The 17,680-nt window shown below is 43.3% G+C and overlaps 1 protein-coding gene across 1 annotated transcript; it reads right to left on the bottom strand.

Annotated features, from left to right (window-relative positions):
• Positions 1 to 635: 635 nt before the first annotated feature.
• LOC128416076 (chitinase-3-like protein 1) lies at positions 636 to 14,409 on the bottom strand. Its single transcript, XM_053393158.1, has 10 exons — positions 14,251 to 14,409; positions 13,783 to 13,815; positions 12,208 to 12,406; positions 11,027 to 11,083; positions 9,026 to 9,176; positions 8,192 to 8,304; positions 6,514 to 6,637; positions 4,728 to 4,910; positions 2,880 to 2,996; positions 636 to 1,194 (listed from the first exon to the last, which is right to left on the bottom strand). The coding sequence occupies exons 1-10, from the start codon at positions 14,273 to 14,275 to the stop codon at positions 1,036 to 1,038; spliced, it is 1,161 nt and encodes a 386-aa protein (XP_053249133.1). The 5' UTR covers positions 14,276 to 14,409; the 3' UTR covers positions 636 to 1,035.
• Positions 14,410 to 17,680: the final 3,271 nt, after the last annotated feature.

The following is a 17,680-nucleotide window of genomic DNA, read 5'->3' on the forward strand; positions in this document are numbered from 1 at the left end:
ACAAACATAGCACTGTGTGGCATGGTTGCAATGCTATGCACACTTACCTAAATTCAAATGTAGCACATTTGCAATAGATTAAGGCTTGCAGGAGTTTTGTGCAAATGATTTTGCTTGATTGTGTGGAAAGGACCTGAGAGACAATTTCAACCTCCATGGGTGGCATTCAACTAGATTTTACTCAGAATAGATCCATTGAAATCAATAGATATGACTCAGGTTGCTTAATTTCAATGGATCTACTCTGAGTAAATACTAGTTGAATACCACCCTGTGTGTGCAAATGCTTGTTTGTGAGTGTTTTTTTTTAAAAAGCAATTACATTTACACATTGAACATATTTTAAACCAGATTAATGGCACAACTTTGATAGCTCAGTTGGTTAGAGTGCCATGCTGATAATGCCAAGGTTGCAGGTTCAATCCCCATAAGGAACAGCTGCATATTCCTGCATTGCAAGGGGGTTGGACCAGATCCTCAGGGTCCCTTCCAACTCTCTGTTTTTATGAATCTGTATGCCACGCCTCCTCACCCAACACATCATTACAAGACATACACGCACAAACACAATTTCCGAGATAACTATTTTGCAGGATAAGAAAAGAAAGCTTTCCCTGAAAAAAGACAGGAGAGTGTTTTATTGAATGCATTATTTATATATTTGGAAACCAATGCAAGCGCCACCATTACAACGGAGAGTTCATTTTTAAGACAGCTAAGAACAGACTTAACCAGTAATGTCATAGCCCTTCGTCCAGGAACTTGGCAATAGTGGTGAAAACTGCAGAAGCACAGAGTGGGATGTGGAGAAACGATGTCTTCACTTCACAGCAGTACAGCAAATTAGGAAGTAACATTAACCAAGAAATAATAGAAAACTTGCTATGGCCAACTACATTATAGCACTTTAACATGCATCTAACAACCAAATAAACTTCCTGACATTTCCCACATAGTAAATGGATCATCTGCATTCATGTCTAGAAGAAACAGATAAGCTCCAGCATGCCTTCACAGTTCTCCTGATATTCAAGATTATCCTCTTGCAAAAACTGGAGCTTTTTTATCCAGTTCTTTCTTAATAGCACCAATTAGAGGGTATTTTCCCTGGTTGCAGAAAGAACCCGAAAAATCATCCTGCTCAAGTGTCCAAACCATAATACCTCCCAATTGATTATCCTTCATGTATTGAACCTAAAGAAGATTAAAAAAGAAAGAAAGGGAAAAAAGAATTAAAAAACAAAAACAAATTCTATATCAAATGTAAAATTTTATGGAACTTTTTTGCATACCACACATGGATTTTGTTCACACATCATGGCACGCCATACAACATGACTTACCATGCATGAACCAAACACAGCTGCTTTGTTCCTTTCTTGCTAGCTTGGCTGAAAACAAATCACCCCCTTTCTTAACATTACATCCAAACCAGTCTGTAGTACTTTGTGTTCTCCATACACAAAGCAGAGAAGAACAGAGCAACCCACAGCAAACCATTAAATATGGCTTACCATGGTGTACAACCTGGGCTGTGGAAGCGGCTTAGTCTATGCTGTGGTCCAGATGTGTAAAACAGGCTACTGCTGTCATTTCCTCAATATAGACACATCTGTCTGTCAAGCAGCTGGAAGGCCACCATACTGCACATGCACACATTTGACAAACATATCTTCCAGGATGGTACCAGCCACCTCTATAGGTCTTCTGCTAGGGCTGGATTTTCACATGGCAGTCAAATGCACATGCATTCACACTCACAGCACAGAGCATTAACACCATATTCATGCACATTGCGCAACTAATTCCCATATGATCCCAAAGTGCACACATGTATTCTGTGACAGCTCATACATGTAAAGCAGCAAAGTGATATTTTGCTGGGATTTTTTTTATGGGCCTCTGTATTCTCTGATGTTGGCAGCCTGATAAAATAATAGAATTGTGAACAGGCCTGCACATTGCTTAGCCGTATAGCAATCCAAGCTACAATCTCATATCTAACAGCCACGCAGCTTTGTACAATGGCTTGCCACCTAGTTTGAGTATCATTGCCCAGTGAAATAGAAAATTAGATTGAAACCAAGCCAATAGTCAAATCTTTGTAAAAACCTGTCCAGGCAGGTCCCCCCCTTATGCAGGAGTTACGTTCCAGAGCCCCGTGTGCATAAATGAAATCTCGTAAAGTGGAGAGTACCATCTAAATACCCTTTAAACACCCTCTCTGCTGCTCTCTCTTCACCCATACCAAAAATACTGTATTCAAAAATGCCTACAACTAGAATTGAAACTCGGGGGCTGGCTGGAGGCTGGAAAAGCGGCTGCTGCTGCACTACTCCATATATCAGCTGCTAGGTGGGGAGGTTCAGCAGCCTAAACAAATCCCTGTTGTGCCTCCAGTCTGTTTGGGGCTTCCTCCTCCCTCACTGATATTCTCTTTGGGCTCTGGAAAGGGTATCCTTATGAACCGCAAGTGCTCTCCAGCTCTCTCCTGCCATTTCTGGGTTTGAATTGAATTAGTGAATTGTTACCAAATTGATTATACATAAGTGCGGGGGACACCTGTACTGCCCGTCACAGTTTTTCTTTTATTCTGCTTCTTGCCACTTAATTTGCTAGTTCTTGCAGATATGGTCTGTGTAGGCAGCTGGGATCATCCAGCTCCTATCCTGATGTACATCTTTGATGGAAACAAGATTTGCCCTCTAAATAAAATTGAGTGGTGGCATCTCTCTGTATGACATTCAGGTGCTCAGCCACTATGGCCTATTTTAAGAATAAGAGGACCTATCCTCACACAATTTCATAACTTTCCTTACCAATACCTGTAGATCATGCAACTTAACGGACAAAGGGAATAGACATTTGCCAGTACTTACCTTGATCTGAACACTTGTCACATCTTCATATCCAACCCACTGGTTCCCTTTATAGGAGTAGGGGACTTTTTGTTCCTGAATCCATTCCTTCTTGGCACCGGAATTAAAGCCACAGATCTGACAGAAATAAATTGAAAGTCATAAACATGAATGCTGATGTTAGCAGATTGTCTATTACTGCAGGACAGGACTAGCCACCATTTTGTCCTGACATCTCTCTTTTGCCTGCCAATGATGGAAAGGCTTTTCACCGAAAATGGAAGGCGCTGGAGTCTGATCTGATTGGGGAGTCTGATCTCATAGAAGTGGGTCTCTCCTCTAATAGGCCACTAGACCCTTCCCTTGTGTCCAGATCTCCACCTGCCAACCTGCTAGGACCTTCCCCCACGTTAGTTCTCCAAAGTCCTCCCATTTATCCTCTGACTACTCTCTCCACAACGTTTCCACAGCACTCACGACACTATAACAATATATATGTGAGCTATAAAAAGTAAGTTAAAGTTTTACCATAACACATGTTTTTGAAGAGAAAATCTGATATAGATTTAAAGCCCTCCCCCATACCATTGCTTTGAGGTCCATAAAGGGATTCCACAGGTAGTGGTACAGTTTGGACACATCACTCCCCCACTTTCCCAATTCTTGCCAGTTAAACTTGATTTTAGGGCAAATGCTTTATTTCAGATTGAGGACTTTAGCTTTCCCATTGCTTTGGGACTGGAAGTGCATACCCTCCAACAGTGCTTTTTTGTGGGGGTACACATACCCCTAAACATTTTGTGAATCTAAGTTTGGCCTTGTTGAGGGGCAGCATTTCAATATGAGTAGGGAAATGAGAATACCCCTAAACATTTTTTTAAAGGGAAAAAACACTGCCCTCCAACATTCCTCATGAAAATAAGAACATTGCTCACCTCCCCACCAATTGACTCTCCTTGACCCCTCTTTTTTGGTCCTGCCAAAATTTCCTGATTTCCTATCAGAAGAATGGTGAGTGCCACCACCACAATACCAACAGGACACAGCTTACACGCTAACGCCCTGAGAAAACCCCTTATTCCTTTTTTATTTTGCTTTGGTAGATTTAAAAAGAAAAACACACACCAATAAATAAATTTTAGAAAGGGACAAGATTACATGTGGGTGCACAAAGCTTAAAAAAATCTAGACTCTTTGCTCTCTGCTCCGCTTCCCCTTTTTTCCTGCCCAGGGCGGCCCTGTGCTCTGCCTGCTCCTCAGAGCCAGCACATCATGTGGGCCTGGGCCTCGGCAGCAGCAGCGTCTCCTCCTCACCTGCTATCCAGCAGCTGCTATGAGCTGCCCAAGGGAGGAGGTAGGCAGCGGCGGCCATGGAGAGGCCATGGAGAGGCAACGGAGATCCCTCATTGCCACTGCTGCTCAGTGCTAGCTCCTCCTCGAGCTCAGCAGTGGCAGCACTGGTGGGGAAAATAGGGACATTCTGGGATCAAATCAGAAGCTAGGATGGCTTTCATAATTCCCCGTCTGTCCTTGGAAAATCAGGACACTCAGAGGGTATGGGAGTGAAGAAATGCTTCGACTGTATGACATAGTGGTGTGTGCATTCTCTCTCTCTCTCTCTCTCTCTCTCTCTCTCTCTCTCTCTCTCTCTCCACACACCCCTATGTCATGTCTGGGTTGTCTATGAAGCCATACATATCTAATTATGTACCATTTCTAAGACAGAGCATGAGATAACTTTGTGTTAAATTTCTCCTGCCTTCTTCCCATCCTAATTCTAATTTGAATCCATCTCCTTGAGATTGATGAGACAGAAGGGAATCGGGGTTTCTATAGGCTAAATGGGAACTTAAATGAAATCCTCCCTACCTCATAATAGGCCAGTACCCCCGCTTCTTTTGTGAAAGGACCTAGTGTCCCAGCACCAGATACTGGGGCTTCAACTCCAGTCAGCTTGGTAGAAAGGGTATAAGACCGGCCATAAGTGGGGATTCCCATGATGATCTTCTCAGCTGGGGCACCTATGCTGCGTAGATACTTCACAGCGTAGTCCTGAAGAAGGAAGAGTAGACTAGTTACTGCATACATTAGGTGGGACACTGAATGTTATTTCTAAATTTCTTTATTTATTATTTCAATTTCTATCCCAGCCTTCATTCATGGTCCCAACATGGTTAACAACATAGCACACCATTAAAACAATTAACAACTCAGATAAAATATACAAAATGACAATACGTCCTGCTCATACCCAGACCCATGATGAGGACAATTGACTTGAATGTTATTTATTTATCAGCAAAGCACTCGGTTATGCCAGCTCCTAAGTTGCAAGGGATATACACACCACTCCCCGCTAACTAGCTCTCTAGGCAATCTATCTCTGTAGACCTGTGTTCCATCTTGGACATTTGAGCAACAACATAGCCACGCCTCTTCCTGATTTCTTAAATGCCCTTGTCTGACATGGCCAACACAAGGACCCAATAGCTCCTCCTCAGTGACAGCTCCAGCTTCTCCTGTCACTTCAAGTCCCTCCTTGTGTATGGAGACAGTGGTGGGGAAGGATGGAGGCGATTCCAAAGGCACCACTCTCTCTGGACGCACCACAGGCTCTTCAGCTTCCAATACCTCCTCCAGCTCCCCACACATCACCGACCCCTTCCCCTAGATCTTCCTCCTCCCCGCTTGCCTCCTCTGCCCACACATTCTCTCAGCCCTCATGCTCCTGCCCATCCCTGACCCAAAACATAATGCAGCACCATGATCAGTTTCTATGTGACCCAGTAAAGTATTCCCAGCAAAAACTTGGCTGAAGAAGTGTGTTTTTAGCCGCTGCTGAAAAGGAAGCATTGATGGCACCAACCACACTTTGAGGGAGAACCAAAGTGTTATCACAGAACAGGCCCTATCTTAAACTTCACCAATTGGCAGGGTAAGAAGGACCTGACTGAACCACTCAAGATTCTAGCAGCTGTGTTTCCCCTTAGCTGGAGCTTCCGAACTATCTTCAAGGGTAGCCCTGTGAAGAACATATTACAGTAATCTACCAAGAGGTTACCAGAGCATAGATCACTCTGTCAGGGCTCTTATGATCCAGAAATGGCCATAGCTTACCAGACATAGCTGGAAAAGGACACTTTGAGCCACTGATGTCATTTAGACCTCCAAAGACAATGCTGAATCAAGGAGTACTCCTTAAGCTATGAAATGTTTCCTTCAAGTGAGGTTCTCCCCATGCTAAACAGGTCAACTTTCTAATTCCTAGACCTGCCTGTTCAGCACATGTTGCAGATCTGTTGCTTAATGCTATTATCTACGGGTTGCATGTGCCTTGGAAAAATGCAGGATCCTGAATACCAGGCTGTTTTAATACCAGACTATTTTCTTTGGGAAATCTATCCCCTATCCATCTGCTTGAGTTAATCATCTGTTTAATGGGGGTAGAGGTGAATCTATCTTGTGCCAGTCATTAAATCAATGGATGGAGGGGGCAAAGTAAACAGCTCTACCACTGATATTTGGTTCAGAACCTTATCCACCAGGCTAGCTTTACTATTGCTACAGTAAAGAAAACATGTGGCATTTTTTAAAAAAAAAGCTTATGGAAAAGCCCTTTGAAATATTTAACAAAGTCCTTGGACTGACAACTTACAACATTGTAGTAGGATGCGGATCCACTGTCAGCTGTGCTCTTCTGAAGGGGGCTTAAATGGCCTGTGAAACTTTCCCAGGCGCCGTGAAAATCAAAGGTCATGAAGTTAATGAAATCAACATATCTAGAGAAAGAAGAACAAATGGTCACCCGAGACCCTTGGGGAATAACTACAGTTATCTTCAGTTTCTGTTAGGTTTAATAAATGTCACCCACACTTCCAGCCTTCCATAATGGAAATCTATTTGTAGTTACTTACCATTTTGGAGCAAAACTGTGAGCTGACATTTTTTGGTCTCACCTCTACCTTACAACTGAAAAAGGCACTTTATATTGAGGATTTTAAATTTCTGTTATTTAATGTGGGGGGCAGGGGGCGCTGGGTGCATTGCACTTGCACTTCTTGGCAACTCTCCAAAGCTGTTGCCATGGGCAGCGGACACCTGTTTTTTAAGATAAAATTCGGGCTTAATTAGCAGGCATGCTCTGAACTAGGGAAGATAAAGTACTCTGCTAACTGATTCAGCCACTGGGTGCCAAGGATTCGACCTGGAGAAGGACTTTTGTTGCAACTATTGGTATGTTGGGGAGGTGAGTCTCCATTACTTCCTTTTGATATATTTTGCATTTGCTGTATTTTTGGGCAAATGTCCCCTGAAGTACGGTTCGAAATAAGCAAGCAGAACTGAAAGAGAGTCTTGCTATCATTATTGCTATGGTTTAACTACTAAATTGACTGTGTGGAATTTGGAGTATGATTCTGGCAAAGACCTTTAATTGAATGATAAAAAGAATTTATGATGGGAGCTGCAGTGTTTTTTACGGAAACATCAACTCATTAGCAGTTGGAAAAAGATTACAGGAGGGAATTTTAGATATCTGCCGGGCGCTAATGGCGAAGAAGCAACATCTCCTCTGGTCTTGGCTGTGATGCAGTAAGAAATGCAGAAAGTGAAAGTGGATGAGAATGTTGGATTACAGGACAATATTTCACACAAAATTACAAAGGATTAATCCGCTTGTCTAAACGAACTCAGAGGATGTTAAAAATAAACAAAGAATCAACATTTGGAAATGTTTATCAGGATTATCTGACTAATTAAGGAATGCAGTAACAACATTAGATCATCACTCCCTGAACTTCAAAGCATGCGAAGTCAACCAAAGATTTATAATTTGGCATGATTATTTGGCTGTTTTGTTGTATTATAATTTGAAATGTTTTTATGTGGTTTTTACTGGATTGTTAAATTGAAAAACTTAATAAATATTATTTATGAAAGTAAATTACTGTTATTTATTATATTTGTATACCACCCTTCTCAGGGTACACAAATAAAGTTGTGCAAATAAGCCCTAAATCATCATTATAGCATCTGTTTGCTTGCCTGAACCATTTAAACTGGAACTAAAGAAATGTACTACTTGCTCACTGAACGGCGTTCCGTGTGCTGCACTGGCTCGCCAGATGCAGCTTGTCATGCTGGCCACGTGATCCGGAAGTGTCTGCAGACAGCGCTGGCTCCCAGCCTCTAGAGTGAGATGAGCGCACAACCCTAGAGTCTGTCAAGACTGGCCCGTATGGGCAGGGGTACCTTTACTTGCTCACTGTAATTGCCCCACCCAGTATGCTGTTCATTCTGTTTAATGTAGATTCTTTTTTTAAAAAAGTACTTACTCTGAGATTGTCTGAATATCATAACCTTTGTCAATGGCTTCCCTTCCAGCGGGTATTGCAACACTCAGTAAAAGTCTTTTCTGACCCCGCCTCCGAAATGCTACAGACAGATCCTAATGGGTGATGCAGAGGATTAATGCAGCTACTACTACTATGAATCTTACCCCTCCTTCACCATAACATCCCAGGGCAATTTTGTTATTGTAACTTGCCCTGGGATGTTATGGTGAATGAAGGGTAAGAAATAGAGCAGTACAACTTAAAACAGAATAACCAACCATTCACACCCCCACCCCAATCAGGTTAATTCCTAGTTTTCAAGTAGGTCACAAAAATAAATTTTGCCTGTCAAAGGCAAAGAGGTGCCTTTTCAGCTGAATAATGATGCTGTTAGATTGACTTGTGTAGGGAGGGAGTTTTACAATTGGGGGCTACCACAGAGAAATTTCTCTCCTGGCCTGCCACTTCTCAGACATCTGAGGACTTATCCACAGTTATCTTCTACCCCACATTTTCAAGGCACCAATCCACATTTTCCCATTCTGGATCCAAGTGCTTTTTCCCCTTTGCCCCACATCTTTCCCCAGAAAAACCTGATCTTTAAAGCTGAATTGAAGCAAATGGCTTTTCATTTTTTCTGTAGATTGCTGTTTGTGCCAATTCAGTAGTAAAGAGCGGGGTTTTGCAGAGAAAGCGGTGGAGCAAAAACAAAACAAAGACATAGTCAAAACAGAAATCTTAAGTTATTATTTGTAATTCCTTCCCATCACTGTCTTTTGAATCAATTTCTTTGTTAAATGTATTTGCCTAAGGATGATTTGTATTTTGCTTTACCTTAACCAGGTTAGTCAAACGGCTTTTATCAGACAGTTCTGCTAAGGGCCAAGCAAGATCAAAGCCATCGAAGTTATTTGTCCGAAGCAACTGCAACACAGACATCACAAATTCTGAGCGTGTGGCAGGAGATGCAGTTATTCTTCTAAAGCTATTACAGACAGGAGACAAAAACATAGAGGGATTCTTGATTACTTTGTATTTTTCATAGAAATAAAATGAAGCCATTATTATTATTTTTTACAGTAGATGATTGAAGTATTCCACAATAACTGGAAAAAAGTTTCCACGGGCAGAGAAGTATTCATATTGAAAGTATCACTCCCTCCAATAGAAAACTCAGTACACCATGCCAACAGAAATGGACCACTGGAAAACAAAAGGGAGCCAACAGAAGGGTTGGAAAAACTTGTTGATGACCAGGGCCATCTTTACCCAGTGGTGCAAGGGGTGCGGGGCACCCGGGCACTGAATTCTGAGGGGGGGGGTGCCAAATGTATACCTACTGTATACATCCTCTCGATCGGCGGCCGTGAAAAGCAGTGGAGCTGTCAGGTGGCTGTTGCGATTGCTCGAGAGTAACCAGGCAGGACTCTGACCTGTGTTTTACAGGCTTTATTTGGGTGCACACTATTTACAGTGAAGAGCCCAAAAGCTCATGTCTGGCTCAATCACTAGCAGAATCCAGGAGTGGTCTTTTTTTGGACCTCCCCCAACATAAGAGTTTCGTTACCCCCAACTGTCTCCTCCCCTCTCTGAGCCTCAGACTACTGCGCAAGATGGGCGATAGCAAGGGCGTGTTTTCCTCCTGTCTGGCTTGCCCAGGAGCGGTGTAAAGGCTCCTACCAGCATCCTCTGGTCCTTGCACTTCTTCCCCACTGGAGGTGGGGCTTTCCTCCTCCCCAGAAGAGGAACTGCTGCGCAAGATTTTCGGAGGCTCCCTGTAACACAACAGCCCTTCTATTTCTTGCCTCTGAGCCAATGGCAGTTCCCTGACAGGAGCGAAAGTCCCCCCCCCCCGTCGCTCTGTTACTCCATAGCATCAAATATCACCGGCAAGTCGGGAAACAAAAGCAATTTATTCCGCTTTCCGCTGCATCATTGTTACAGGTGAGCGATTCCCCCCCTAAAAAAAGGTCAGCAACTTTGGCTTCCCCCCTCCCAAAAAAGCTCAATAAAAGTTAATTTGGGGGCGCTGGGTGGATCTTTGCACCCTGGCAGTGCATATGCTAAAGACAGCCCTGGTGATGACTATAGAAAAACAAGGAAGCAAATTGGGAAGGTGAATTGGCCTGTGTTGGTCCTTTTACAGCTCACAGTATATATTGGAGGGCTTGACTGGCTGGAGCACTGGAAAGCAGCACTCTTATTAAAGGAAGAAGATACACATTTTGTTGCAGGTCCCACTTGCTGAGATGAATTGTAATCTAAAATCCAAGAGAAGAATGGTTCACTGTGCAACTTTATACACCAGGGTTTGCCCATGCTCACCCTCCCATTGGAGGTGTCAAGAAGCATTAGGCTGTCTCACAGTTAGACAGGGAGAAATGTGGAAATAGCCAGGCTCTGACCATCACCACACATGTTCAGAGAGAGAGTTTACAGCAAGGTGTCAACCCCACTTCTGAGAAGTATACTTGCTATACTGAAAGGAAAGGCCACTTTGGAAGAGAAACCTTTGGCTTTTTTTCACTTACGATTTTTACTGGCATAAGCAAAAATTAAGTTCAGTGGTACCTCAGAAGTTGAACGGAATCCATTCCGAAAGTCTGTTCAACTTCCAAAATGTTTGGAAACCAAGGCATGGCTTCCGATTGGCTGCAGGAAGCTCCTGCAGCCAATCGGAAGCCGCAAAAGTCGTGTCCAATGTTTGGGTTCCAAAGAACGTTTGCAAACCAGAACACTCACTTCTGGGTTTGCGGCATTCGGGATCCAAAACGTTCAACTCGCAAGGCATTTGGGATCCAAGGTACGACTGTAAACAGATAGCTCTAGACTTACGGTTCAGGTCCCATGAGAGCTCCACCAACAGAGAGAAGGGTCTTCAAGTTGCGATTTCTAAAAAAGAAAAGAGTGAATAAAATAAAGAGTATTAGGATATTTTTAAAAAATGATTTCAGCAAAGCAGAAGTCAACTTTGGGTTTTTTATAGCTCAGAACATCATCCAGAGTGTTACATGTGCACAGTTAATTAATTTTCTCTGGATTGTGCAGAAGGGGAGGGGAGACTAGCAGTAGGCCAAGCATTCTGAGTAATAGGCTGTATGGAATAATCAGAGCATTTGATACACTTGGAAGTAGCATATTTTTCACCATCCCTCATTTAGTGCTACCAAAGCAGTGTTGAGTACTTTAAATAATTGTTTCAGCTGATGAACAGCTGGAGAGGTTAGAGTAAAGTTGTGTCCCTTGATACACTCCTTTTCTGCTCAGAAACAACCTGCCAGAGACTGCTTCAAGGCTTTTACTTTAAAAAAGTTTGAGAAAGAATAATACAACTCAACACAATGTGATATTTGAACCCCAAATACCCATCAACCTGTGAAGTTAGTTAAGTAAATGAGGCCTCTCCTTTCACAGTGGTTTAATTATCAGCATTATTGATTCCATTGCTGGTGGAAAGAGCAGTGACTTGCACTGAGGAAACAGTCAAGGCACTTGGTGTCTTGCAAGAGATAGAGTCTGGGGGTCCACACTGCATGCTACATAACACTTGGGTTTTACCCTTCTGAAAACAGTGAACACTAGCTACTGCTGGGGAGGCAACTAGGATTGGAATCATGGTGGATATGATATAACCTCCCTGCCATGGTTATACCAAGAACTGTCCCAAAGCATTCATTTTTGAAGATGAAAGTTTCCATTGGCTCCAATGAGAGCTTCATTTTAGATACAAAATCAGGGGCTAATTATCACTGGGACCATGGTGGAGGGGAAGGGTTAAACAAGCCATGTCCAAGCACACACCATGTTTCTGATCACCATCCCCGGTGACTATTTATAAAACATACATATGAGGTTAAGTTACATCTTCGTATGTAGTTTGACCCAAGGCCCACTCACTCCCTGCAAGAAAATTCCCAGCTAGGCTCAGCGTGGGCTGTGTCAACAATAGAGGGTGCTGTGGAGGTAGGGTCCCCTTTGTGTTTCATGTTTCGTATGTGCCTTCTTATGTTACCCACCTTTTAAGCTGATTGAGAGTCCCATACGTAGTGGCATCATTCCATTCACCGGGCTCGAGCTGGTTGCCACTTATTTTGGCGAAAGCATAAATGATGTGGGTGCAGAGATTTGGATCAATCTGATCAGCGACAAAACGCCCTGAAGTTTCCCGGTACTGGGACCAGCTGGTGAAATAGCAAACCAGCTTAGAGGCAGAAACTGTTAAGATAATTAGGAGAGGTAATTAGGTTAAGATAATTAGGAGAGATAATTTTTTAAAAAAGAGTTAGTTCCCTTCCAGATAGAGATGTAAGAAAGCATCGCTTTCCGCTGCCGCCAGTGTCCATTGCATGCAGTGCTCCTTCCATCCCTCTGTTCTTGGGCTTCTTCTGACAAAACTTACATTATTTGTCTTGCTGTCCACTGTGGTGGAATTTCACATCATTAATTACATTGTCATTGTTTTGATCCATACCATTCAGCTCAATGCAAAGGCAGTGCAATACAAACTGGGGTGGGGAGTAATCAATTATGTATGTATTGTTTGCAGACTGAAGACAACAGTGAATACTGATTCTTTTCACTAGATCAATTCTGTTCTGGGCATGGGATGAATAAGCAAACACCAGCAATTTCCACTGGCATTTCTACCAGAATTCTCCAACAGCCATACTTCAAAATGACCTTTTCATTCACCCTGACAGTGGTGGACATTAGGTTCTCAAATCTCAGCAGCACCCTGCGTGAGGCTAAAATTCAGTGCTCCCCGCCTCTTACTCTCCATTCTACAGCATTGTTGTGGCACCTCCTGCAGTGCCACTGCCCTGGTCACACCACCCAAAAACCGCCTCTGATCCTGATTCGTTTGCATAAAGTTTGTGGGGAGGTTAGAGGATGTCAGTTCTTCCCTGAGCATCCATACTGATTTGTTTGCAGGGATATTATATGATGTTGCATCAAGCAATTGTTATCTCACAATCTTTGGGGAATTTCCCTTTCACAGAGAGTCCATTTTTGAGGTGAAGTCAGTGCACCAAACCAACTTTAATTGTGCAAGTTGCATTTGTCTGTATGCGCTTGAATCCCACCCACAATTAATGAAAGTCTGGACACACCCTTAGTCAAATAATATGTGGGAACCTGCCACAAAAGGGCAAAATGCAGGACCTGCAATTGCTTGGGCAGTTGGTACATATGTAGATTCACTTCACACAGCCTGTATCTATATCACGAGTAGGGCTTACAGATATGCTCCTTCCTTCCTAACCTCTCCCTGCCCCACTGCATACACTCTGGGTTGAAGGCAAGGACAATAATTCTATCTCCATTTAGTAATTTTGCGCATATCACAAATAAAACATTGATTCAGACCCTTCCAGGGGAGGGGGAAAGTGTTGGGGCACTTTCAGACATCCTGGGATACCTGTTCAGTGGCCAAAGCCCCATCATGGAGAGCTTCCCTCATTACCAACCCTTGTAGAATGATTGAAATGAGGGAATGTGAGCATATTAGAACCCTAGTAGAGACTGACACAAGGAATTTCCAACCCCAGAGTGATTTCCGAAAGCCGAGAAAAGAGGAAAAAATAACTTACCAGACTGCAGAAAGATCAGCGCAGTGATGCTTACTGCAAAAAGTCAAGAGGAGAAAATCATGTTATGACAAGACCAGACCTGCTATAAATACCATATTATCACTACCTTTTTCAAATTCTTGAATGTTCAAAGTCATGCACTTTGATTAATAAAACTACTCAAGTCAATGAGCATGATTACCCTAGGCAGAGAGGGATTTCAAACTTGCTTAGATGGTTAGCTACATGGGATTTCCCCACACAGGGATACGGGCTTTTCTGTATTGCCCATGAAATTTTAAAAGGTACATAACCATAAACGTTCAAAATAGTATTCAGTTACCCTCTCCATAACTTGTACCCAATTAGCAACATCAACAACATGCAATCAGTCACTGTTGTCCTGCCAAAGCAAATCCTTGGAACTCCAGCTGGAGAAAGCCCAGGATAGTCTCCAATCCTAACCTTCAATCACATTGCCAAACTCACCAGCCCACATGGAAGCCTGACCCATCCTGGCTGCTGTACCACAATGACAACGTTGCTTTCTTTACAATTGTGCTTCCACACCGCTGATCCCAACCTTTTAAAAATAAAATTAGAAGAGGAAGTGAAGGCATGTAACAAGTGTGTGGCTTTCACACACTTGAGTGAAAATGTCCTCATTTCTGTTCCTGGAATGATTGTGCAATTGTCTAGCCAGGAAGTGTTGCAATCAGGACTGTGGAATTTTTATTTTTCACAGCATGCTGGTTGAAGCTGACATAATGGGAAAACCAAACCAAACAAGTTTAATATCCTTTCCTATGTGTTCCAGATTGCTTGATTAGCACATTTTAAATCTTGATACGGGACCAGGTTTATCCAAAATACTTTGGCCCTCTTCACTTCTTACAGTTCACATGTTCAATCAATGCATGGGTGGAAAGCGGACTGTGCCAGCTAGTTCCACTGCTACCACTCGCCTGACCAACCATGCCCCTGACACCTGCATGTTGACATGGACATCAGCAAAGGGGACATGTGTGCTATACATTGTTTAGCTACATGTATGAAGGTTTTCAGGTCATGGGTTCCAAATTGTGTGGAAGCCTTTGCATAAACAACTGTACACATGAAGCTTTCCCCTTTGCAAATGTCTGTAGCTAACATATTATTAGATGCCACCCCTATCTCTGAGCGATGCAAGATTCCAGGGGTTCCAGGTACCTACCCAAGTTTTGTGTTTCCTTCAGAAATTAGGCACAGCAAAGATTGTGATGTCTTTATGATATATGGCTTTGTTGTTGTTGTTTTTTACATATATACAACCTGCACCTAGATGGAGGGATTGCAGAGCATCCTGGCTTCCCTCTTAAGGGCAGCATTGGATTCAAAGAACAGCAAAAAGCCACTCTCTGTGTCTCTTAGTACTAGCCTGTCAGCCCCAGCTCACATGGAATTTTGCCCCTCCTTCTCCTTCTTGCTGCTAACTGACTCCAAGGACCTCCTCACAGCCTGCTTCATTCAAAGCTGAAACCCTAAACCTGGCCTTTGCCTCTGCCCACTAGCACCCAGCATAGGAGGAGTCCCACTACTCTTTGCCTGGCTGTCTTGTCCTCTGGTGGTTTCCTTGATGGGGCATCTCCAGCCTTTGTCCACTGCTAGGGGACCATCCAGCTAGCTCTCCTGAGCTGGCTTGGCTTGTTAGCATAACTAAATCCAGGGGATTCCCTGTTTGGCAATGTTTAATCAAACCATTATTCAATCAAACTTTTACTAAATCCAGGCACGAACCCATAACATCATGGAGTTCAAGAAGGACAAAGCTGGGGGGGGGGTGCAGTGGCGGGGGTGTCTCTAGGTGTAAGAAGCACCCAGACTTGCATGGATTGAATATTTGAGCACTAATAAGTGAACTGGGGCTATAGTTACACATTGATTTATAGAGCATTCAGATATCAGTTTCCAGTGCTGATCAGCTTAACACACCAAAAGCACTGATCAGGCACACTTGGATCTCATCACAAAAAAAAGTGCACACCAAATAGTTTTGAAGACTACCCTCCATTTTGGTTTGCTGTGATGTGTGAGCTAGGCATGTACTGTATATATGACCAACCTGTGCTGTTGTCATTCCTGGTGTTCGAAGCAGAACTGTACAGTGGTCCAGCAATATGGTATAACCATTACTTCCTAAAAGGTATTTGCAGGTGCATGCTCGGATCAAAGTATTAATTAGGGGCTCTTTTTATGACAGGATAAATGTTATTTGTTATAGGAATGATATTATATTGTTTTGATTGAATTAATGTGGACCTTAATAGCAGGCCACATGATCGATTGACAGATGGTAGATTATTGCCAGATATATCTTTGAAGAACCCAGCAATCCAATAAGCTGATGGGAAATGGAGCCCAACAACAGCTGGAAGGGTTTAAAAACTTCCTTCTCATAGATCTAATCCAGCCACCAAGAGATGTAAGGGAAGAGAATCAAATGTTGTGAAAGGAAGGAAATTTGTGTAATAATAATAATAATAATAATAATAATAATAAATTTTATTTATATCCCGCCCTCCCCAGCCGAAGCCGGGCTCAGGGCGGCTAACAACAATAAAACAGTACAAAAGTACAACACAAACAACACTCTAAAATCATTCATTATAAAATTAATTAAATTCAAGCCACTGGCCACCATTGGGCCAGAGCTCCGCGAAGATTGCCGAGGGAGGGAGTCAGGCTGTGCCCTGGCCAAAGGCCTGGCGGAACAGCTCTGTCTTGCAGGCCCTGCGGAAAGATGTCAAGTCCCACAGGGCCCTAGTCTCTTGTGACAGAGTGTTCCACCAGGTCGGAGCCACAGCCGAAAAGCCCTGGCTCTAGTTGAGGCCAGCCTAACTTCTCTGTGGCCTGGGACCTTCAAGATGTTTTTATTTGAAGACCGTAAGTTTCTCTGTGGGGCATACCAGGAGAGGCGGTCCCGTAGGTACGAGGGTCCTAGGCCGTATAGGGCTTTAAAGGTTAAAACCAGCACCTTAAACCTGATCCTGTACTCCACCGGGAGCCAGTGCAGTTGATATAGCACCGGATGAATGTGATCTCGCAGCAAAGACCCTGTAAGGAGTCTCGCTGCAGCATTCTGCACCCGCTGGAGTTTCTGGGTCAGTCTTAAGGGCAGCCCCACGTAGAGCGAGTTACAATAATCCAGTCTGGAGGTGACCGTCGCGTGGATCACAGTGGCTAGGTCAGGGCGAGAGAGGTAAGGAGCCAACTGCTTAGCTTGGCGGAGATGGAAAAATGCCGCCTTTGTTATAGCTGCAATCTGCGCCTCCATGGAAAGGGAGGTGTCGAAGATTACACCCAAACTCTTAACGGACGGTGCTGGCACTAACTGCGCCCCCGCAAGAGATGGGAGTTGCCCCCCCAATCCCATATCATCCCGTCCCAGCCACAGGACCTCTGTCTTCGAAGGATTTAGCTTCAACCAGCTCCCACGTAACCATCCAGCCACAGCTTCCAGACATCTGGTCAGTGTGTCTGGGGCCGAGTCAGGACCAAACTGTGTTTTCTCTCATTTTATTCTTTTCCCTTTAAGTGACTTTGCAAGTACTGTAGAGATTCTCAGAGAAGCTGCTCTACTGGGTAATTAAACATTTTCCTACTTCTGCAAATTCAAGTACCAGAGTGATTAACAGTTGGTATGAGAGTCTACATTTCATTGTTTGACGCAGAATCTAGCGTAGCGCGAAAGCTATTTGCAGAAGCGAAAGTGATATAGCAAATGTTGTTCCTAATTCATACACAGCTTTCTAAGACTCTGTAACTAATTCAGGGAATATTAGCAGCAATTGAGGATTTTTTTTTTAAGGTCAGAACATTTAAGATGAACTCAGCTTAAAAAGTGAGTCAGTATTGGTCCTATATACATATTTAGGAATCA

The sequence above is a fragment of the Podarcis raffonei genome, chromosome 6, assembly GCF_027172205.1.
Source record: "Podarcis raffonei isolate rPodRaf1 chromosome 6, rPodRaf1.pri, whole genome shotgun sequence".
NCBI lineage: Eukaryota > Metazoa > Chordata > Lepidosauria > Squamata > Lacertidae > Podarcis > Podarcis raffonei.

What these genes read in the sequence shown, in the direction of transcription:
- LOC128416076 (XM_053393158.1), bottom strand. Translation starts at nt 14,275, where the DNA reads ATGGGTCAGGCTTCCATGTGGGCTG. An exon ending in TCAGGCTTCCATGTGGGCTG is followed by an intron (nt 13,816 to 14,250) that starts GTGAGTTTGGCA and finishes GACTTTTTGCAG; the next exon opens with TAAGCATCACTGCGCTGATC. An exon ending in GGGTACTGGCCTATTATGAG is followed by an intron (nt 2,997 to 4,727) that starts GTAGGGAGGATT and finishes TATTTCTGTCAG; the next exon opens with ATCTGTGGCTTTAATTCCGG.